The sequence below is a fragment of the Rhodamnia argentea genome, chromosome 1 (genome assembly GCF_020921035.1).
Source record: "Rhodamnia argentea isolate NSW1041297 chromosome 1, ASM2092103v1, whole genome shotgun sequence".
Taxonomy (NCBI): Eukaryota; Viridiplantae; Streptophyta; class Magnoliopsida; order Myrtales; family Myrtaceae; genus Rhodamnia; species Rhodamnia argentea.
In genome coordinates, this window is record NC_063150.1 from 1,508,318 (window position 1) to 1,532,489 (window position 24,172).

At 39.6% G+C, this 24,172-nt stretch overlaps 1 protein-coding gene and 1 long non-coding RNA gene across 3 annotated transcripts; one reads left to right on the plus strand and one right to left on the minus strand.

The window, feature by feature from the left end:
• Nucleotides 1–1,961: 1,961 nt before the first annotated feature.
• LOC125315818 lies at nt 1,962–20,829 on the plus strand. Its single transcript, XR_007199099.1, has 3 exons — nt 1,962–1,974; nt 11,641–11,651; nt 20,722–20,829. It is a non-coding gene; the product is annotated as an uncharacterized LOC125315818 (long non-coding RNA).
• LOC115743337 (DNA topoisomerase 3-beta) lies at nt 12,406–24,172 on the minus strand. 2 transcript variants are annotated; one of them, XM_030678072.2, is made up of 15 exons: nt 24,044–24,172; nt 23,882–23,938; nt 23,448–23,551; nt 22,909–23,002; nt 21,775–21,874; nt 20,747–20,990; nt 19,873–20,035; nt 19,627–19,746; nt 17,768–17,847; nt 16,989–17,267; nt 16,478–16,646; nt 15,076–15,204; nt 14,768–14,980; nt 13,887–14,066; nt 12,406–13,330 (listed from the first exon to the last, which is right to left on the minus strand). In XM_030678072.2, the coding sequence occupies exons 1-15, from the start codon at nt 24,065–24,067 to the stop codon at nt 12,689–12,691; spliced, it is 2,598 nt and encodes an 865-aa protein (XP_030533932.2). In that variant the 5' UTR covers nt 24,068–24,172; the 3' UTR covers nt 12,406–12,688. The 2 variants fall into 2 exon arrangements, with proteins under 2 accessions (XP_030533932.2, XP_030533934.2); XM_030678074.2 differs by lacking the exon at nt 24,044–24,172 and having other exon boundaries at nt 22,909–22,997; nt 23,882–23,924.

Sequence of the window (24,172 nt, forward strand, 5' to 3'; positions counted from 1 at the left end):
ACGTGTCGATGATGTTACTCGGCGATGGAGCATGCGCAAGGCATGCAAGCGCGTGGATCTCGGTCGCAGAATCAGTTACCTACTAGTGAGGATGCATGAGATGTCGGACGATAGCGGTCATTAGTTGGTATATCAAGATAAGAATAAAGCGGGAAAAAGTAGTTGTGGAGCAGTTATCTATAGTAAAGTACCATTACAATATCAGTTACAATCAACCATGATTATGATTACGAGATATACACATAATCGTAATCGTAATATATATCTAACAAAATCCAAACATTCTAATAGATATATTGCTAGTCACAACAAGAATGCTGTCTATCAGGGCTAGATATACTTCCGTAAATACCAATCTTGCTCACGACCACCATCTTTTCGATGTTGTTTCCCCCTGAAAGCGTGCATTTAGTTAGTTAGTCTGCAATTTTGATATATTCAAACTTCGAATTATAAAGAACATCACTTGCAAAATGTGAAATCAATGTCTTCTGTATCCCCTACAATTGCTACCGCTTCTCTCAAAAGCCATTGTTATCAATTGTTACATCGGCGGTTTATCGAGTGAACTCACATTATATGTTATCTCATTTCACATTCATGTATAGAGATAGCGCTTACCGTTGCTCATCGGCCGGGCATCGACAACCCCTGAAGAGATGATCGTGTTGGATGAAAGGACTAGGAAAAGAAGGAAGACGAGAGAGGCCTTGGGAAGCATCGGTTTCTCTCTTGGAATATTTCGTTCTACGATAACCATGTGTACGTACATGTAAAGAATCAGTGAGAGTGCTATATTTATATGACAATGTTAACCCATTGGAGTTGACGATCAGCCGTGTATTAGGCACGTTTGGCCACCAACAGACTTTGAAAACATGGATGAGCATCATTTGGAAAGATAGTGCGATTGTACATATGAAGTGGCTCTCCCTCTCTTTTTGACTAAAGGGTGCATGACATCGTGTTATATCCGGTAGATTGGTTGCGAGCGAGAATTGCGTGTATCCGATGCATACGAGCCAACTTTCAAATGATCAGATCATTTGGGTCTTGCGTAAGGCCCCCACTATTCGATGATTAAGATAAAATGAGCCTCATGCACTCCGAGCACTTACAAAATTTGTTCGATTGGGTGCACCGACCGATCCAAGTTACTACTGGTATGAGCGGACATGGCGGAGGAGGCTGGTAGAAATGGCGCGAAGGGCCACGAGGTTCAGCTCCCTCCCTAAAAGGACGAAGATAAGCTAGGTCAATTCAAACCTGCCTGTGTATCTCTTGCTCACCGTCATCTCTTCAAAATTGGTTCCTACCGAAAGCGCCCATTTAGCTAGTCTCCAATTTAGACATTCTTCTCTTCAAACTCCGAATTCTAAACAGAACATTAATGCAAAATCTATTTCTTTCGTATCCTATGCAATAACTTTCCTCGAAAGCGGGTATTTGCTTTGGCTCTCTCTCTCTCTCTCTCTCTCTCTCTCTCTCTCTCTCTCTCTCTCTCTCTCTCTCTCTCTCTCTCTCTCTCTCTCTCTCTCTCTCTCTCTCTCTCTCTCTCTCTCTATATATATATATATATATATATATATATATATATATATATATATATATATTCAAACTTCGATTTCTTAAACAATATCACTTGCAAAATGTGAAATCGATTTCTTTTGTATCCCCTACAATCGCTTCTCTCAAAAGCGGTTGTTCTCAATCGTTAGTCGGCAATTTATCCGGTCAACTCACGTCTTGTGTTCTCTCATTTCGCATGCATGTATATAGATAGTACGTACCGTTGCTCATCGGGCGGGCACCGGTGACACTCGAAGAGATGAGCGTGTTAGATGAAAGGACTACGAATAGAAGGAAGACGAGAGAGGCCTTGTGAAGCATAATTCTTTCTCTTGGAATGTGTGATTCTACGATAATCGTGTGTAACTTTAAAGAGTCGGTGAGACTATATATGTGTGTGTGTGTGTGACCATGTCGACCCAATGGAGTTGACGATCAGCCGTGTATTGTGGTTCGGACTTTTCAGGGACAATAGACTTTGAAACATGGATGAGCATCATTTGGAAAGATAGTGCATTGTACACACAAGGTCTCTCTCTCTCTCTCTCTCTCTCTCTCTCTCTCTCTCTCTCTCTCTCTCTCTCTCTCTCTCTCTCTCTCTCTCTCTCTCTCTTTGACTAAAGAATGCGTTACGTCGTGACGGACCCGGTAGATTGGTTGCGACCGAGAATGGCATGTATCCTATGTATGCAATCCAATTAAATCCTAACGGTGAGATAATTTGCGTCTTGAATAAGGCCCACATAACTTGATGATAAGGATGAAATTGAATCTCATTGCTATTACTCAAATAAGCATGAAACGTATGCTCTCGAAAACGTCCAAAAATCTACTCCTTACTAAAGTTAGCTATAGCTTGTTTCCAATACTCCGTGGCTTGATCCAACCAAGAAAATAAAATCTTTTCTGTTGGGTGCTCTGACCAATGCGAGTTGTTATCGGTGTGAGCTGACTCGATCTTGCAAAAACGAGTACAATGAAAAGAAAGGACTAGGTGGAAGTCAAGGTAGACGGTGAAAAAATCAACTTAACCTTTTCGTGGCATAAATAGAAGAATCAACTTAATCATATGATAATGCTCATATAGCAAGATTAGTTTACCAATGTCCGGTGTTAAAGCTCGCATCCTTATACATTAAAAGAAAACATGATTACGGCGGGATGTATCAATATGGGTTGAAAACCCATATTTTCACCCATATTCAATAAAATGGGGCAAATACGGGTTAGTCAAATTCTAATAAGTGGGTTCTTAATGGGTATGAATTTTAAGCTTAACATTATATATGGGTTGTAAATGTGTTTGTCTTTGAACCCGTTTACAACCTATTAAGCTAGACAAACCCAACTCATTTACAATTCACTTAGCTTGTAAAATTTATTATGTATTACTTTTTACTTTTGATTTTTATTTGTTATAAGTAAAAGAAAGAAAAAAAAAATTAAAAGTAAAGAAATTGTTCAGAAAGAAGTAGAATGTCACTGCCGCCACCGCAGAACGCGGCAGTCGAGAAGAAGAAAGACCCCTTAGTAGTACACACTTACGTCCCAATATCGTTCCTCCAACAAGAACGACCAGTCAAAATCCGATTTTTCCACCCCAGTTCCTACGCATAAGAAACAACGGGCAAGTAGTCCCATATATGTATGACGCATATTCTCTCTTTTACCCCCATATCAGAAAAAAAAAAAAAAAACCAGAGCAATCATCGATCGCTTCTCATTAATTTCTTCACCAAAACGACAGCGGTCAAGCTCCGGAACCACCTTAACAAGTACATCGTCCCTGGCGCCGGCGAAGGCGAGCCCGCTCGGCGGATCCGCGACAGTGGGCACTCGCGGGCCTCGACGTAGGCGGTTCAGCGGGTGGAGGGGAACAACCATCTTGTCCGCCCGTCGCTGTTTGCCGCCGGTCTCGCCAAATTTCGGAGGGAAAAAAGGAAAATAAAATAAAAATGAACTAAGAAATACTTTAATTTTTTTAAGGAGAATTTTAAAAAGAATTCGCTAGATTTGTATTGCATGAAAGTGCTTTAGCAATATAATTTTTCTTAATAAATAAATAAATAAATAAATATCCTATGATTTGGTTAAAAATATAAGTGTTTAAGTAATACATGTTGGGTTGGATATGCGTTGGCTTTGGATTGGATTGTGTATATGTTGTTAGATTTGTACCGCATAAAAATGGGTCAAAACGGGTTAAATGAGTCGATATGGGACGGATCATATTCGATCCAACACACACGTTTGACATCTCTAGTTATGGCATTAGTCTTTCACAACATAATTATTTATGCAATAACGTATCTGTATTATATTTTGTATTTTTGACAATCGGGTCTTTGAACATATTTGATTGTTGTCCTTCCGTCATATGGTTGGACGAAAATGCTGATGTGCAGCGAGATGACCATTGAAAGTGCCTATGTGGCAGCCACATATCGTCAAGGTGGCTTTTACAAATTTAGAAAAGTAAAAGATATATGAAGTTAATTTTTCTTAATAGAAAAGTGAAAATATATAAATATTGAACCGAGCCTTCATCTAGCAGCTTAAGCTTTTAGAACAGTTGGCGGTAGCTCCACAATATCTCACATGGCATTAGAGCAAAGTTGTCATGAATTCAAATCTTTTCAGACCCCTATTTGCCTTCCCGGTGAAATATTTCCACGCTTAGTACTAGGTAAAAAGATAGAATTAAGCATGAGGGGGAGTGTTAAAATATATACATATTAAACCGCGCCTTCATCTAACAAGTTAAGCTTTTATAACGGTTGGCAGTAGTTACACAATATCTCATGAAAAAATTTGAAAAAAAAAAAAACGGTGAACATGTAGAGAATTAGTAAGAGTGCTACAGTTAACAATGTTGACCACATGGAATTGACAATCAGCCGTGTATTGTGGTCGAGACGTTTCTCCACCAAGTTACTTTGAAAACATGGATGAGCATCATCCACATGGAATTGACGATCAGCCGTGTATTGTGGTCGAGACGTTTCTCCGCCAAGTGACTTTGAAAACATGGATGAGCATCATTTGAAATGATAGTGTATTGTAAGTATGGACACACACACACACACACTCTCTCTCTAACCAAAGGGTACGTTGTATCGAGACAGATCCGATCGATTGGTTATGAGCAAGAATTGCATGTGTCCGACATATGCGAGACGACTTCATCTTGATCATCAGATAATTTGAGCCACGATATTCAATGGTTAAGGTGAAATTGGGCTTTAAAAAAAAACACAAAAAAAGTCTACATCAGCGACGCATATTTTGAAGATCCGGGCCAGCCTACTCTGGGTCACCAAGAACTATGGGTCGAGAACCGGGCCGATGGGCTTAGTAAGGCCCATACCCAAAAGGAAGACAAGAATCTTGCAAGAACCTTTTTATTTTTATTTTTATTTTTTTAATACCATAAAAAATACTAAACAGATATAACTATGACAAATTTATCTCAAACTATTTTTTTGACCGTAAAAAATTCTAAATCGATACACCTATGATAAATTTGCCCCAAACTATTTTTTTTTATCACAAAAATTCATAAACTTATACATCCGTGACAAATGTATCCCCTTTTAGTTTTCATTAAATTAGTTTAATACCAAGAAAACACTCTAAACCGATACACACGTGACAAGCATAAAGTAAAAATCACAAACCAATACAGCCGTCGATCGCCGCATGTCATCCAACTAAGCAATTTAACGGTTAAATTTCACGTCACGATATTCAATGGTTAAGGTGAAATTGGGCTTCATAACAAATCACATGAGACAACATTATGGGTCCGAAACTTTTGGCTCAAGGATTCAATGCCCCAACACGTCTTTACCAATGCGATGGATAATTAAATCATAGTAAATAACCCAAGGTTTTTTACTCTAACAACATCCGGTGAAAACTATATCATAAAATTAACTTGCAACATAAATTGTTGCAGAAGCAAGCGATCGACGGATAAAACAAGAAAATAAATTGGACGCTAGATTTACGTTGTTCGGTCGAGTGACCTACATTCACGGGGAGAGGAACAACGTATTTCACCATAAATCAAGTGATACAATGGAGATTCCAATCACGCTTGAGTCACTCAAGTAGTGTTTAGCCCCACGATTATATCCAATAACTCAAGTAGTATTTAGCTCTACAATTCCTCATGAAATAATTCCTCAATCTCATGCATGAATTAACAAATCTTATTATAAAATTTAATCGGCTTCAAAACTAAAAATTATCAGTCTTTTGGATAAAATTCACGAACAAAGCTTTGCTACACGAACAGCACCCATGGCACGTCACGCGCAAATTGCGCACCCACGGCACTCACCGATAAAAGCCATATGCTTCAAGAAGAAATCCAACCTTCCAGTAAACAAGTATATACGAAACCAAAATTTTGACCGAATTAAGGTCCACTTCAAAGTCCACGTGGACTTTGAAATTTGAGACCAGAGACTCCAAATCTCATGCAGAAATTTGCTGAACGTGTATCCAATAAAAGTCCACTCTCCATTCTTGACTTTGACTCGTATGTGCACATACTCCAAAGAAAACAGTCCGCTTGCTTGCCGTGCGACTGCGGAAGCGACAATAATGCCGAGCTGTTGCTGAGAGTTGCAGGGACGTCACGGGCTGTTGAATAGGAGGTAGCAGGCAACAGCTATGAGTATTGGGCGACGTCGATGCTGTAAGGACCACGGGGACCCATAGGCTCGCCGGAAAGCTGGAGGCTGCTAGTGCAGAGGCAATTGTAAGGGTGCAAGGACGCCGGAGGTGTTGATAGCATCCTAGTGATAACGAAGGACTGTAGGATACCGAGAAGCTGGATGATTCGTCGGAGCCGCTCATGTTGTCTGGAAGGTGTGACGCCCTTCTAAGAGGTGAACCACTAGGGAAAAGCTAATGAACGATTAAATGGGAATAAGGTTCCTCTCACAAGGCAGTCGCTCATGTTTAACGCGTGCCTTCCCCAACCCTACCAATCGCAACTTCATACTCAATTTAACATGTAATTTTCTTACCTTTTGGAGTCGCCACTAATCGGTTGTGGTCGATTAGATCAAATTTGAGATCTCACGCTTTCTTTGAATAACTTTTAAGTACTTTCAAAATCAATTGTTCCCATCGGTTCAAGCCAAATAAGAAAACATGAATATTGCGAATATCATGATTTTACTTACATAGATAAGACTCCGCATACGGTGATCGGGAGCACGAAATAAAGATATTGAGATTCGGCAAATAGGAATATCAATTTGATAAACAATCAATATACATTCTTTCCATCTGCAGGGTATTCAAAAATATCATTTGATATCCATGAACAAAAGTATGTGGAAAATCAGAAAAAGTATACTAGAAGTGTTATAATTTTTGTCATGGAGAGTATAGAAAGCGAAGTATTCATTTCTCAATAACCTCAACGTACGTTAGGAGCAATCGAATAGGAAAACTAATAATCGAGAATCACTTGATATAGATTCAATGGTGCGGCGGGCATGGCACAGAATGTCTAAATGTTGTCCTCTCGAGGGCATCTCAAACGAGCATTTAGTTTGTTAGTCTCTAATAGCGGGTGTAACACCGTGGCCGGCCTGGTAAGCTGGACTTCCCGTAATACCAATCTTGCTCACCACCGCCGTCTTTTCGATATAGCTTCCTCCTGGAAACGAGCATTTAGTTTATATATATATTCTTAAACAATATCACTTGTAAAATGTGAAATCGATTTCTTTTGTATCCCCTACAATCGCTTCTCTCAAAAGCGGTTGTTCTCAATCGTTAGTCGGCAATTTATCCGGTCAACTCACGTCTTGTGTTCTCTCATTTCGCATGCATGTATAGAGATGGTACGTACCGTTGCTCATCGGGCGGGCACCGGCGACACTCGAAGAGATGAGCGTGTTAGATGAAAGGACTAGGAATAGAAGGAAGACGAGAGAGGCCTTGTGAAGCATAATTCTCTCTCTTGGAATGTGTGATTCTACGATAATCGTGTGTACCTTTAAAGAATCAGTGAGAGTATATATACGTGCGTGTGTGTGACCATGTCGACCCAATGGAGTTGACGATTAGCCGTGTATTGTGGTTCGGACTTTTCAGGGACAATAGACTTTGAAACATGGATGAGCATCGTTTGGAAAGATAGTGCATTGTACACACAAAGTCTCTCTCTGTCTCTGTCTCTCTCTCTCTTTGACTAAAGAATGCGTTACGTCGTGACGGACCCGGTAGATTGGTTGTGAGCGAGAATTGGATGTATCCTATGTATGCAATCCAATTAAATCCTAACGGTGAGATAATTTACGTCTTGAATAAGGCCCGCATAATTTGATGATAAGGATGAAATTGAATCTCATTGCTATTACTCAAATAAGCATGAAACGTATGCTCTCGAAAAACATCCAAAAATCTACTCCTTACTCAAGTTAGCTATAGCTTGTTTCCAATACTCCGTGGCTTGATCCAACCAAGAAAATAAAATCTTTTCCGTTGGGTGCTCTGACCAATCCGAGTTGTTATCGGTGTGAGCTGACTCGGTCTTGCAAAAACGAGTACAATGAAAAGAAAGGACGAGGTGGAAGTCAAGGTAGATGGTGAAAAAATCAACTTAACTTTTTCGTGGCATAAATAGAAGAATCAACTTAATCATATGATAATGCTCATATAGCAAGATTAGTTTACCAATGTCTGGTGTTAAAGCTCGCATCCTTATACATTAAAAGAAAACATGATTACAGCGGGACGTGTCAATATGGGTTGAAAACCCATATTTTCACCCATATTCAATAAAATGGGTCAAATACGGGTTAGTCAAATTCTAACAGGTGGGTTGTTAATGGGTATAAATTTTAAGCTTAACATTACATATGGGTTGTAAATGTGTTTGTCTTTGAACCCGTTTACAACTCATTTAGCTAGACAAACCCAACTCATTTACAATTCACTTAGCTTGTAAAATTTATTATGTATTACTTTTTACTTTTGATTTTTATTTGTTATAAGTAAAAGAAAGAAAGCAAAAATTAAAAGTAAAGAAATTGTTCACAAAGAAGTAGAATGTCACCGCCCGCCACCGCGGACCGCAGCAGTCGAGAAGAAGAAAGACCCCTTGATAGAACATATTTACGTCCCAATGTCGTTCGTCCAACAAGAACGACCAGTCAAAATCCGATTTTTCCACCCCAGTTCCTACGCATAAGAAACAACGGGCAAGTAGTCCCATATATGTATGACGCATATTCTCTCTTTTACCCCCATATCAGAAAAAAAAAAAAAAAACCAGAGCAATCATCGATCGCTTCTCATGAATTTCTTCACCAAAACGACAGCGGTCAAGCTCCGGAACCACCTTAACAAGTACATCGTCCCTGGCGCCGGCGAAGACGAGCCCGTTCGGCGGATCCGCGGCAGTGGGCACTCGCGGGCCTCGACGTAGGCGGTCGAGCGGGTGGAGGGGAACAACCACCTCGTCCGCCCGTCGCTACTTGCCACCGGTCTCGCCGGATTTCGGAGGGAAAAAGGAAAAGAAAATAAAATTGAACTAAGAAATACTTCAATTTTTTTAAGGAGAATTTTAAAAAGAATTCACTAGATTTCCACAGTTATCTATAGTAAAGTACCATTACAATATCAGTTACAATCAATCATGATTATGATTACGAGATACACACATAATCGTAATCGTAATATATATCTAACAAAATCCAAACATTCTATTAGATAAATTGCTGGTGATCACAACAAAAACGCCGTCGATCATGCCGAGGTGAACTTCCCTCAATACGAATCTTGCTCACGACCACCATCTTTTCGATGTTGTTTCCCCCTGAAAGCGTGCATTTAGTTAGTTAGTCTGCAATTTTGATATATTCAAACTTCGAATTATAAAAGAACATCACTTGCAAAATGTGAAATCAATTTCTTCTGTATCCCCTACAATTGCTACCGCTTCTCTCAAAAGCCATTGTTATCAATTGTTACATCGGCGGTTTATCGAGTGAACTCACATTTTATGTTATCTCATTTCGCATTCGTGTATAGAGATAGCGCTTACCATTGCTCATCGGCCGGGCATCGACAACCCCTGAAGAGATGATCGTGTTGGATGAAAGGACTAGGAAAAGAAGGAAGACGAGAGAGGCCTTGGGAAGCATCGTTTTCTCTCTTGGAATATTTCGTTCTACGATAACCATGTGTACATACATGTAAAGAATCAGTGAGAGTGCTATATTTATGTGACAATGTTGACCCATTGGAGTTGACGATCAGCCGTGTATTAGGGTTCACACGTTTGGCCGCCAACAGACTTTGAAAACATGGATGAGCATCATTTGGAAAGATAGTGCGATTGTACATATGAAGTGGCTCTCCCTCTCTTTTTGACTAAAGGGTGCATGACATCGTGTCATACCCGGTAGATTGGTTGCGAGCGAGAATTGCAAGTATCCGATGCATGCGAGCCAACTTTCAAATCATCATATCATTTGGGTCTCGCGTAAGGCCCACACTATTCGATGATTAAGATAAAATGAGCCTCACGCACTTTGAGCACGTACAAAATTTGTTCAATTGGGTGCACCGACCGATCCGAGTTACTATTGGTATGAGTGGACATGGCGGAGGAGGTCGTAGAAATGGCGCAAAGGGCCACGAGGTTCGGCCCCCTCCCTAAAAGAACGAAGATAAGCTAGGTCAATTCAGACCTGCCTGTGTATCTCTTGCTCACCGTCATCTCTTCAAAATTGGTTAAAGCGCCCATTTAGCTAGTCTCCAATTTAGACATTCTTCTCTTCAAACTCCGAATTCTAAACAGAACATTAATGTAAAATCTATTTCTTTTGTATCCCATGCAATAACTTTCCTCGAAAGCGGCTATTTACTTTGGCAGTTTATCCGGTCGAACCCATGATTCGTGTTTTACCTCGTTTTTCGCATGTATCTATGGAGATTGAAATGCTTGCCGTGGCTCAAGGGGCGGTGGCTCACGGGGCGGTCGGCCGCCACTTTTGAAGAGATGGTCGAGTGAGAAGAAAGGAGTAGGAGAAGAAGGAAGAAGAGAGAGGCCTTGGGAAACATCATATCCTTTCTCCAATGAACGTGCGGTCGTCCGATGTATTGATTCCGCAATGACTGAGAGTGCTTATTATACATATGACGATGTCGGCCTCATGGAGTTGAAGATGAGCCGGAGTCTACACGTCTCGCCGCCAAACTCGACTTTGAAACATGCAATGAGCATTTCTTTCAGATGTAAAGCATTAGACATATGTAAGTGTCTCGCTTTATTGGGTGAGATTCTGACGAGCCTCTCTCGAACATTGGCGATTGACCGGCGGAAAAAGGAAGGAAAGGAAAAAGAAAAAAGGAGAAAAAAAAATTCTTGAAAATATTAAATTAGTATTCTATATCGTCCAATTTGTCAGCGACCACGCCACGCTTGCCAAAAATTAATCGGATGGACTGAGCCGGCACGACTATAAAAATTTTAGGACTCAATTGGCAAAAAAAATTTGGACTGAATTGCATAAATATAATAGATTTAGAATATTTTTTGGTAATTTTCTAGAGAAATAATCGATTGTACACATGAAGTGTCCCACGTTATTAGGTGCGTTTTTGAGGAACCTCTCTCGGACCATTTCCGGGAAGCTCATGTTTTGTTGATAGGAGTTGTCGTCCGCTTCATGTATAAACGAAGCACGACTTGCCATTATAAAAACAAGAAAGAAAATGGTCACCCGTGTTTTCAAACTTTGTTGGCGAAGCTCGTGTCTTTGTCGATAACACATAACAGTAGTCGTCCACTTCTGTCAAGGGAAAAACTTACTTCTCTTTAAGTTAATTCCGGGTTAGGATAAGTTGATATGTTAAGATTAATTAGCAAAAATCGTGTGCAAAGCTTGCTTCCTCGTTATCCAAAAAAAGAGGTGATTGTGGCATTGGATCTCTGAATATTTTCACTTTGTGCAATTGGGTCTCCTGAGCATGTTCAATTGTTGCAATTTTAGTCCTCCATCATATGCTTGGATCCTTCCGTGAGATGCTCGGAAGGAGAGAGTGATGTGGAAGTCAAATCGCTGGTAAGTGCTTACATGGCAGCCTAATTCAACATAGGAAGACGGTGGAAGTGGGGTGGTGGGAATGGCGCAAAGGCGACACACCCTTGCCGCTAGTCAGTAGGGCCGCTAACCCTTTCTGGCTAGTGTCGAGGGGGTTGGCCAGGGCCGACCCTTGCCATTGATCGGTGAGGGTCTGGGGAAAGGCGGGTGAGGGATGTGGCTGTCTCACCGGGCACGCTCTCTTTCTCTTTCATATGGATAAGCACGCACTCAGTCGCAACCCGCTTTCTAGGAATAGGAAACCCTCGGTCCGATTTGTGGATGAACTTGAGCCACCTTCATCACTGCCTGCCGAGTACCTCTGTCTAACCCTCTCTCAGTCTGGGTACGTGCGTGTGCTGATGATTAGAAGTGGTGGCAATGCCCAGCCACCGGCAAGGGTTTCTGGACCCTCGCCAGTGGATTGGCACCGCCATCGCCACCACCCTCGTGGCCCCCACTGCCAGCTCTCCCATATCACTCTATATGATAGATCATAAATGTCTCATACATCTTTAATTTTCCGGAGCCATTGATCCATTTAAAACGACCACCAGATCATCCAAGTTCGTTGAAGATGAAATGCCAGGACGAGCCGCCACCTCCACCTATTTTAATCATCTGAATTCAATTTGATGTATAGACTAAACTCATAGAAAACTTTCCTATTACCGAGTCCACTTCCATAATTGTGTTTTCATTTCCATTTGGGTTCTGGGATAAAAATATCTCATAACCATATTCACATTTTCTTCAAAAACGCAACCTTTTTTTTTGCAAATCAGGCATCATTCTTATACAATAGTTACATGTACCCATTCACAGAACATTCGCATTCTTCGATCGATCCCCAGCTAAAATGCTCGCTTATGATTTAGCAACCATGCATGATATGCATTCAATACGTCTGAAAAGGAACCATTAAAGTGAAAGTCAGAGAAGTCCGGTGGCTTATCAAGTTGTCGTCGATCAGACTTCCCTGGTGCTGACACAAACAACCATTAGAAACCTCGGAAAGACATCTTAGGATCCACCATTTTCGTACTGCCGCGGCCTGTACCTCTCCCAGATCTTCCCATTCCTCGGCCCCTTCCTCTCCCACCTCGTCTAGAAAACGACTTGCCGTGCTTCACCACCACAAGAGAATGAAGCAACTCATCACACAGAATGCAACCTTTATGCAGCGTGGCCCCATCCTCTAAAGGCGTCGCCTTCTTATTGAAGTCCACTTCTATGATCATTGAGTCACAGTCGGGACACCGGTCGGTTGTAGTCGACACCCTGTGAGCACCTTGCGGGAGAAGAACGAGGCAGTTGCACATGTTGCAGAAGAGCCTCCAATTCGGGGCACTGATTGGGTCTAGTACGAGGGTACCATTGCATTCTGGGCATGCACATACTCCTTGGGTTATCAGAGAATGCCGACACGTTGGGTGGGGGCAGAGAAAGCATGGCATGCCGGCTCCTTTCCCAGGATTGTTAGAGTTACCCATCCTGCCGGCACCGAAAAGCATATCGATACCTTCAAAGGGTGGACTGTTGTAGCAATAAGGGCAGAGAGGGAAAGATTTTCCTTCAGGACCAGGCATGGAGAAGATCAAGAGTTCAAAGCTGTCCAAAGGACATGTGAGCTCCTTGTACAGCTGCAACAATTGGAATGAGGAGAAAATTCATCAGTGTTCATCAGTGAGACAAGCATGACAAGTCTACTTAGAGATACATTAAGTTCAGCAATTTCTTTCCAGCATCTTGTGGCCTAGTTGTGAAAGCATAGGCTTCAAAGAAGTATTTGCAGTAGATATTGAAATTTAATTCCCATCAGTACAGTTGGCAAGGGGAGCTACTCAACTTAGTTTCAAATGCATAAAAGTTAAGGAATAGGGATAGTCCAGAGGTATGAGCAATCCATGCTACATAAATATCAGTAAAATTGAGCACATCAGAATAGTTCACACAGATGGCGCATGAAATGAGAATAAGGAGTTTCATACTCGATGAAGATCCACTTTTTCTAAACTTTTGTCAGCACAAATCCAAACATTCAAGTCTGCTTCACGTCAAAGCAGGCCAAACGCAATTCATATCATGACAACACCCAAGAGCCCAGAAAAGAAGGTCAAGCAGTAAGCCACAGCCCAATGCCCACTTAAAATGACGAAGCTCAACAAAGCCAACTAACATGAGATGATGAAGGATCACCTTGATTGTTCCATTTTGAGGAAGATGATAAACCTCCTCACATGTATTACAATACAGACGTGGTGGCTGAGTAGAAATGTACTTCATGTATCGGAGGCATTTGCCACATTTACTGAGAGCGCGACCTGAATCAGCAAGTTGCGAAAATTGAGCTTCAAACAATACGTCCATGTTCCCAATCTGAACCATCCACAAAGAAAGAATGATAAAATGGTAAGGTCTTAATCAGTGTGCCCATGTCGTATCTCTAATGAAAGTTGAAACTTCCAGGTAAAACAGACTGTATATTTCACTTTGCAGTAACATATTACTATTAGCACACTTGCATTAAATACATGGGGAAGAACAAACTTTAGACAAGACCAAGTAAATATATGCCATTTTCTGGATGTGCAGTAAGCTTACGAACATAATAATAGCGACAAATGCAGATAGATAAAAGAATTGCCCTCAAAAGATTGTGCTGCTCTGATATGATGTGAATACATTCCTCAATCTGTACTCAACATTACCAAGCTTACTGTTTCTCATACTTTTTCAAGCAAAATGAAGTTCTCCGAGGGGGTGCAATAATTTTATTTGTGTAATACTACAAAATATCATTATGATATCTCTTCAGCATTTCTGTTGACTCTTCAAAGAAACAATTCTCATTGGTTAGATTTGACCGCCTATATACATAAATATAGTTGACAAACTGACAATCAAAATTCAGCACACTCCAGTTTTAGTAGACAAAAAGCGATATTAAAAAAAGCTGACTTTCAACCTTAGACAAAGAGGCCTGTGAACACAAGAATGATATATAACATCATTTCCAGCCCCTTCTCTGGAAATTTACTCATTAAAAGATGAAGCAATTAAAACCAAGGAGTGCTAACCTGCCTAGTAAAGTATATGAATTTTTGCTTGAACTGCTGAAGCACATGAGCCACAACATCACAGTGATCCACTTGACCCTTTGCAACAAGAGTAATCTGTTGTTCGATGAAGCTGCGGATGTCAGGTAGACAGAGATCAGCATCAATCGATTGATAGCCTCTTATTAAGCTAATACCTAAGGCAGTTGGAACCAACTTCCTTCCAGCCTGCACCTGCAAGTAGAATGGGTGTGAACATGGAAACTTTCTTTGTCTGCGATACTTAAACATTCTGAAACACTGAACAGATGGAATCCTACATCACCCACCTGCACATAGTTGCGTTCGCAGATATTGTTGATATGCACAGAGATAGATGCATCGGTTCCGATTCCATTCTTCTCCATCAAAGAAATCAGCTCACTTTCACTAAGATAATCAGGAGCAGTTGTATTCCCCTGTAACGAGATAGGAAGTCAAAAGTCATCAATAACAAACGAAGCACACTTCACAAAACTTAATCGACTAAACAGATTGAGATGAAGGCTGCCTAACAAATTTCTACTGCAACAGTGCCGACTCCATCTCCTCACTGAAGTATTCAGACATTCTCATCCTTGAAGGAGCAAATAGATTATATAAGTTGAAGTTGTCAATGAAATAACTTCATCCTTTCCTTTTTAGAATTTATCAATCGTTGGGTGGATCCCCAAAAACAACAAAGAAAAAGGGGAGGACAAAAAGGGGAAATAGTGAAATAAAACCCAGAAAAACAACTCATCAACCTTTTTTAAAGCTTCAGTTTGTGTCTGCATACTTAGACACAAGATGCATTTGACATTCTTAGTGGTGCCCTGTTCACCCAAACATTCCTTCAAATACTTAACCATGGATGACGTTAACTCATTCATTGATCTAATCAAGCTCCCACTTCTATTTGCCAATTGCTTGATGAACAGCTTACATTTGCCTCCATGGCAATTCTTGGTCTTGCATCGAACCCTATCATCAAGTAAGGTTGACATATGACAAGAATATAACCTATGCTCCTAATTGATTCGTTAACAGTACTAAACCACTGATTCTCCCACTCAAATCTGGTAATTAAAAAATTGTTAGAACTAGGAGCATCACATAGATATTGCTTTGATTGCATACTACTGATCGCTGTATAAAAAATATATCTATATCAAGCAGTAACACAATGTTACCAAAGGAGAAGAGAAAATGGCACTGACCTAATGTATGCTTATGTCACAAAGCCAAACCATTCCAGTTCACTTTGTATATGCCACATTTGTCCACTGATATTATGCATATGAAAAAACTTTTTTCCCAGTTAGCACTAGTAAGTGAGATCTCTTGAATTGGCAATGCAACATCTCGGACAAAAATGTTTTCAAAGAAAGTAAACCTAGCTCCAAACTCAAATTGCACTTATCTAATGGATCATCTCCCCCACCCCCACACACAAAAAAACCCCCCACCCCCCCAAAACCCCAAACTGTTAAACAACCTGTAATTTATTGTTAAATCCCCTGAAAGAAGATGCCAGCACCATTACATTACTCACAAGTATACTAGTGTTTTTTTTCCTTGGACTGCACAAAAATTCTATGAGCAAAACACTTTTATGGGCAGAAATAAGTCTTAATCAACCACACCACAGGCAGACATAATGACACTTCCACTTATGAATTGGCAACATGTTTTGCAGGCACAAAACGATACCTCATGCAGCTCCACTTTTGAAGATTTTAACTTCTCGCCTTTAGAGAATTGAGGTAGACTTTTCTCATTTATGGCCAACCATGGCATGATAGAAGTAAACCCTTTGTTTGTGATATGATGTCCAATACAATGGAATAATTCTCCTTGACTTGCAAATTTCACTTTTGTCCTGGAAACAAAAAGGATTAGAGAGCATATTATGAGCCATTTCCTAATAAGCAGATATATGTGCTCCACTTCTCTCTTCATTATAAAAATTAGAGGCAATTATTGATAGCCTAGTCACAATCCAATTTTACTTCAAAGGAATTCAAATGAAGGCTAATGAATGTAAACATAAACAGTAACCCAGCCACTCACCCATTATATGCATTATCTCCTTTTGCTTCAACTCCCAACAATACAAACTCTCTATGTAAATTCATTTTGAAAACCAGAGAAGAAAGACCCCACCAAAACATATTACCAGACAACAAAACAGAACTTAAAGATTGGGGAATGAATGTTTTACCTAGTGTACATGCAGTCAGAAGAGATGCTTCCCAGAAAGTGCTGGCAAACGTACTGGTACAGCCTCCACACATCATTACCAAGCATATCCTCTGTTGCTGAGTTTACTGGAGTTATTGGAGGGTGATCACCAGCATCTGTTCCAGACCTTGGCTTATGATAACCATCTACTAGAAGCTTGTCCACATAACTACCCCAAGTAGGATTATTTGCTTGTGCAGCAAGAGTACTTCTAAAGTCAAAGGAAGCAGGGTAGGCTGTACTCTCTGTGCGTGGATAGCTAGATTATCCAATTGAAATTAGAAGGAATACAAACTTCTGATACTATAAGAAATTAAAGGATGTTGTTTCCATAAAAATATCCAACAAATAAGGGAAAATGCGAATGTCCCATAAAATGCTGCCCATCACACTGCATAATGACTGGAAATCTCAATGCAATGCCTGTTTTATGGGCCATGAGTCAAAGTTTTCCATCCCAACTAGCATTTACAAGCTAATAGGTCGATCAATGGGCAGCCAAACTTCTTAATCAGGTATATTTGTAACATCAAACCTACTCAGCTGAAAGTATTATTCAAGGATAAAGATTTTTGGAAAGTAAAGATTTCAGTGCCCCCTACAAGAAATTTTCAACAATCAATGATCAAAGCAACGAATTAAATCCAAAAGAAATAAGAAGGAATTGCACAGACATGACAATCTTACAATTGAGACAAAACTACAGAGATACTGGAAATTACTCGGAAGAAGAAGAAGAAGAAAAGCTCAAAGAACCACCTGATGAATCCTTGAGTGTACAGTCTCTCAGCTAATTGCATTGTTGTTTGAGGTCCAAAGCCCAGTGCACTTGAAGCAACCTTTTTTAATGAATTAAAAAAGATTGTCATGTATTTCTCAAGGTTATGACGAATAACTTTGGGTATGCATAGGACAGCAAATTGCTCAATAGCTCATCATGCAGATAAGCATGAACAGACAAGCGCATACAATGATGACAAAAACACTACAGTCAAAACATGCACACGTGTGCAAAGACATGTGCGTGTGCGCTCGCGCACATTCATGTGGAGCCTTCAAAAATTGGAAGTATCCTATGTAAGGCAGGCAAAATCTTGCTGCTCCTTCTCAGCTTAGTATGACACATGTACTTGCAATAATGGAGTAAATAGTTGTAAGTAGAAATTGCACTTGCAATCCCTGAACTTTGACCACTTTTGCAGTTTTTCTTCATAATTCTACATATTGATCTTTTAGTCATAAGTTCTTTTTTGTATGAATTTAATTGTTGAACCCCTCTGCATCAAGGAAACTTAAGCCACAAGGTTTACAAGTGACCAAAGTAAATACAAAGAAAATCATACATTTGACATAAATAGACCAAACTCAAATGAGGGCTAGAAACTAAAGTTGCATTAAAAAAAAAGTTCTGGAAGCAAATAACATGGCAACAAGAATAAGACAGCAATGTCCCTCCCTGCATTCACTATTTATCTTTTTGTTCCATAAACCTCCCAAATTACTCTTGAACAAAGAAAAGAGGGTAGGAATTTATCAACATCACAAGCTACATGCTCCTGTATTTTATTTCAGTTTTAATAAAAATAATAGGAGATTTCGCATATGAAGATATTCACACACATGTTGCAAGGAAGCAATATACATTCGAATGACATTACAAGGTATAATGATGTGCAGAGGTAAAAATCTTTCTCCATACATGCTCAATTTCATGACAAGCCTAACTAAAATTAAGAGAACTCTTTGCTTCACATCCATAGGAAAGTAACTAATTTATAGTTTCTCAAAAGGGTTAATATCACAAAAAACCTCAAACTGGTACATCTATGACAAATTTACCCCAAACTAATTTTTTTACCACGAAAAATCTCAAACTAGTACACTTGTGACAAATTTTACCCTCCATTAGTTTTCATTAAATTGGATTAATACCACAAAAAATCCCAAATTGATACACATGTAACAAACGAAGGGTAAAAACCCCAATCAGTACGCTCGTCAATTGCCATGTGTCATCCAACTCAGCAATTTGACGATAGAATTTAACAAATGGAGGGTGAAAATCCCAAACCGGTACATCCGTCAACCGCCACGTGTCATCCAACTTAGCAATTTGACTATAAAATTTAATGAAAACTAACGGAGGGTAAAATTTGTCACAGGTGTACCAGTTTGGAGTTTGGGTGGTCAAAAAATTAGTTTTAAGTAATTTGTCACAAATGAATCGGCTTGGGATTTTTTGTGATAAAAAAATTAGTTTGAGGTAATTTCTCACAAGTGTATCGGTTTGGAGTTTTTCGTGGTATTAAGCCCTTTTCAAATTATTATTACCACTTATTCTTAAATAAATACATAAGATATATCATATTATCACACTCTTATACTTCTTTTGGTTGAAATATTATCACACTCTTTGAGATGCCATAAGATTGTCGGTATCTCTTTGGCATTACCAAAATAGTTTTCTTACCCATCCCACCAGCAAATGGAATTCATTGCTATCACAAGAAACGATATATACCTGGCCCATGATGTTGTTACATCGAATACCAAGAGTCTAGACGAGTATTAAAGAGTATAGAACATGGTAAACCAATCTATAATATTGATTAGCATACCTTCAGAAGATTAACAGTGTTGAGACCTGCAGGACGACTTTTGCTTTCCTGTTTTTCAGATATGTCAGTAACTTCTAAAATTGCATCACCTACAACCAGTTTATGGAGCATCATAGCAACCTGTGTCATGTGGAAAGAAAAAATAGTGAAGCATCAAATCTTCAAGAAACGGAGAGAATTCTTCCATGCTACTCTGACTGAAATATAAAGTTACTTCTGCAAAACTTTATTCATGGGCTGCCTTACATCTAAGTCAAATAGCTTCTGACGTTCCCATTCCAGCTTAATTTCATAGCCATCATGTATTATGTAGGGGTGCAACGTCCAAAACTTTTCTGGCTTAAACGTTGTAAGTTGCAAATACCGTTGGACACAAAACCCAAGGGTAGGAGTTTGACAAGGCCCATAGCTGAACAACCAAAAAGCACAAGTTAAAGAATCCAACCTGGCCCATAGCTGAAATAGGGAAGGATCTAGAATACCATGTGCCTTAAAAACTTAGGAACCAGTTCGTAATTACAAATTACTACAAAATGAAAAGCAGTCTGCAACAGTGCAATTAATAATAATAAAGTTAGTGTCAATCACTTGTATTTCTAGGCAAGTGATCTTCATGGGATTCACAAATTGATAAAGTACAAAAACTTGACTCAATGGAAGGAGCCAAGCACCATCTCTAGTTAAGACCTGCTCAAACTTAATAGCCATAATTAAATCAAAGATTAACAGTATGCAAGCACATAAGTGGTCTTCAGACGACATTGCAACTTGATGTCTGTCACAACATGAGGATGCTAACATGAGAGACACCAAATCTAACAACAAAAATACAAATTATTGACGTCACGAACTATTAGGTCACCATTTGTCGATCATTGATGGACACACTTCATGTGTATGCATATAGTGAAAATAAACCAACAACAAAAGAGGTAAAGAACTATCAGTCTACGACTACAGCCCAACAGCCACACATCTCAAGCGTAGGTTTCGCTTAATAGTCATGTCTGTTCACTTTGCATTTGTAAACTAAAAAAACAAATATATCAGTCAAAAGAAAGATTAACAGACAGGCTGGCAGTCTCGGGTGGGGAGAGAGAGAGAGAGAGAGAGAGAGTACGAAATCACTCTGGCATCAAGATTCCCATATCTTCCCTGGAAATAAGCAGTTTGAAATCGTGTAAATGCGACACCCACTTTGAGATCTATTTCTTGACGAGCATCCACAGCCAATGCTTCATCCTTGTTAGGTTCAACAAGGTTGTCCATACATTTAAAAATGTCCTTCTCAGAGATAGAAGAAAACCGTGCACGATAAACTTTTCTACGGTCCTTGTTTCGACCAAAGCCAGTGCACTCAATAACTGGAACAGGAAAAGGAGATGAAATAAACCAAAGCTCATGAATTCTTGCTGGAGAACACAATCACATTTAAAGACAGAAGATGCCCTAAATCAGGAATATGCACCTAAATCCTTTTCTAACAACGATATACTCAAGCAGTTAAAAAGATTCAATCACTTTATTCCTGTTCTTCTATCCCAATCATTTATCTCCTACAACTATCACTGGCTACATCTCCCAATCAGGATCCTGACATTACCACAATTAACAACATTCACAAAAATTGCAAACATACTACAAGATATCAACACTATGTTTCACAGTTTAGGTGAAGAGGACAATTAAGAAAAAACAAGCAAAAGAATTGCAGCTGCTTTAGCATATTAGGATTTCTGTTGAAGAGGGAAAATAAGAAGGGAACATTAAACTGCAGTTTGGCTTTTCCACAAATCCAGGAAAAAGATGCCAGGCGTAATAAGTGAAAATAGCATGAGAACCTAATTCCGAACAACACAGCTCAGATCAATGACATGCAAGTCTACCTTTTTGATTTTAAAAGCAATGCAAAATGGGTTTCTAAGAGCACTAACAGACAAGGCCAGGTGGAACAATCCAGCAAAATGCTGAACTTTCTATTTTAGAAAAGGGAAGCAGTCACTTGAAGCCCTTGAATTAATGCATGTCACAAGAATCCTCTTCACTTTCATAGCGTTGAAGATAAGTTATGAAAGAGAGGCTACTATCACCATTTAGCATTCATAAGAAAGGACAATGGATCATGTAGCTTAAAACATGGAAAATTACCTTCAAAGCATATGTTCTCTCCTTCGCGGTCACAATCTAACCACAACACCAAGTATCCACAACCAAGAGCTTCATGACTTAGATGCCTCCGAATATGAGCCTTAACACAGTAAAAGACAAAACATTATCCGTAAAAAACTGAAACCGAGAACTGCATAAAAACAAACACAGAATAAGTTTCTCCAAAGAGGCAATTAGGTGCCATAATCACAGGAAATTCCCTACAGTTAATTGTAATAGATAAGATTAAGTTTTCAGTAGCTGCTTAAATAAAACACTTTTCCTTCACAAGCTCTCCAGTTCCTTTCTTCATAAACCAATTAACCAAAGAAGAAGCTTGAAGATACTGAGATAGCTATCTCTACATGAAGGAAAGCTGCATTTACATCATAGTTAAATTATGATAGGAAGCATTTCGTAACTACCAACATTGCTTTGAAGTTCAATCAACATATCATAGGTGATTTCTAAAACACAAATCATCATTAAATGACCTTCTAATGATATTACCTTGCCTGGATGGAAAGAAGGGGAGCTCCATACCATAATCTTTACATGCATCCCAAATTTACCCTTTTTTTTAGCACTTCCGCCTAATAACTCTACTAAAGTGGCTCTCACGCTCAATTACTTATGTAAAATTCTCATATCTTTTGGGTCAAATCCCAAACTTACCTTTCCAAAAAAAAAAAAAATTGAGCTACAAGCACGCAGAATCAACCATCACCGAATCAAAAGCTCCTTTTCCCTAGTCTATAGACCTACTGCACAAATTCATCGTGTCTAACAACCATCACACCAGCAACAAAATAAATTGTGAAGGTCACATCGCCCTATAAAACTAGTCAACCAGACTGGTGCACCGCACATGCTTAGAAATGTCCAAAAGAGATAAATCGCTAAAAGGGGAAGATGTCTATAATGTATAAAGTGTCAAACATCTTAAAGATCTGGAAAATCAATATCTTATGGTAATCTCAAGCACAAAATTCTCTTCAACCATGAAATTATTTACTAATCATAGTTAGATCCACAATATATGCACATTAACATACAGTAATGTTCAAAAAGGGAAAAAAACAAAGAAAAAAGAAACCAATTGAAAATGGAAGAAGAGACGAAAAGCAATTATACCTTTGGGTTTGCCTCTGTCTTAATTGTTGGAGCTTGAAAGAGATCCAAAGGATTAGTGGTTTTCCAGTCTTGATAAGCTGTTGGGAAATCTACACTATATTCAACACACACAACAAAAAAGAAATCATAAACAAAGTCCTCTGTGAGCTTCAATGCCAACCAAACATAATGCAGACAAATTAAATATTAAGAAGTGAAACTCACTGACAGTGCTAGTGATAGTATCAATTTGTAAGATCTGGTGTTAGGGACAAGACTAGCAGCTCTTCAAATTCAAGCAATTGTGTTCAGACACAATACACCATCCAATGTGTCAAATATATAAGAATGCTTCAAAAACATCTGCGGTGGTATAGGAATGGCTGTGGAAGCGTGATCAATAGAACAATTTACTCTGAACGGACCTCATTCAGTACCCTAGAGTTCAAACTAGGGACTTGGAGACTGTGATCGATCCATCGTCAAGGCCAACAATTGTGAAAATGGTATCAATGCAGTTTGCACTGTGTTCAAATATCTAGAGCGGAAGTGGAAGGCACCTGAAAACATGGCCAATGACAGAAGTCACTTTATAGCACGCCTTGAACCCGAGAAACACCCCATCAAACTCATGAACCTCGGTGCTCCCTTTCCGTGTAGACATCTGTAACGCGTGCATATTTCAACCCAAGAAAGAAAGAAATAATCCTTCCACAGCGCAACATAGAAGCACTCTCAAACTCAGCAAGAAATGAAAAATTGAGGATTAAGAAAAAGGCGGCCCGAAACATAGGACAAACTCATCATGGGCGCCGAAACTAATTCGTAGGAAGCGGTAATGAATCAGAAAACAATCGCTCCATGTAAATCCCAATACCGAATTAAAAACTCCATCGCTGCTGGCATTTGCAAAGACACGACAAAACATCATCTAAGAATCGAAAGGCGATGAAACCCACGACACCAAACGACGGGTTGGACAGCGAGAACGTACTTGACCGCGCGAGAGAGCGGAGGCTATGGAGAGAGCAATGCTCGGCTTCTCCGCCACCTGCAGTTTTCAGAAAAGCGCCCAGCGGATGAGAACTCGAAAGCAATCATCGGAGAAGACACATATAATGCGTCGATGGAAGTGATTATACGCTTCGAAACTCACCATTAGGACTCCGGGAGGAGCCATAGAAATCCGCCTCGGACTCCCGAGAGAGATTCTCCAGTCTTGAGCTACAGCAACAGGGGAAGAGTTTACTCCTGTGTCCTGCGCACCCCCGAAATGAAAACGAAG

Coding starts and splice junctions, on each gene's coding strand:
- LOC115743337 (XM_030678072.2), bottom strand. CDS start 24,067: ATGGCTCCTCCCGGAGTCCTAATG. Junction 23,552..23,881: donor CCGCTCTCTCGCGCGGTCAA/GTACGTTCTCGC, acceptor CACGCGTTACAG/ATGTCTACACGGAAAGGGAG. Junction 17,848..19,626: donor ACACTGTTAATCTTCTGAAG/GTATGCTAATCA, acceptor TCATTAAAAAAG/GTTGCTTCAAGTGCACTGGG.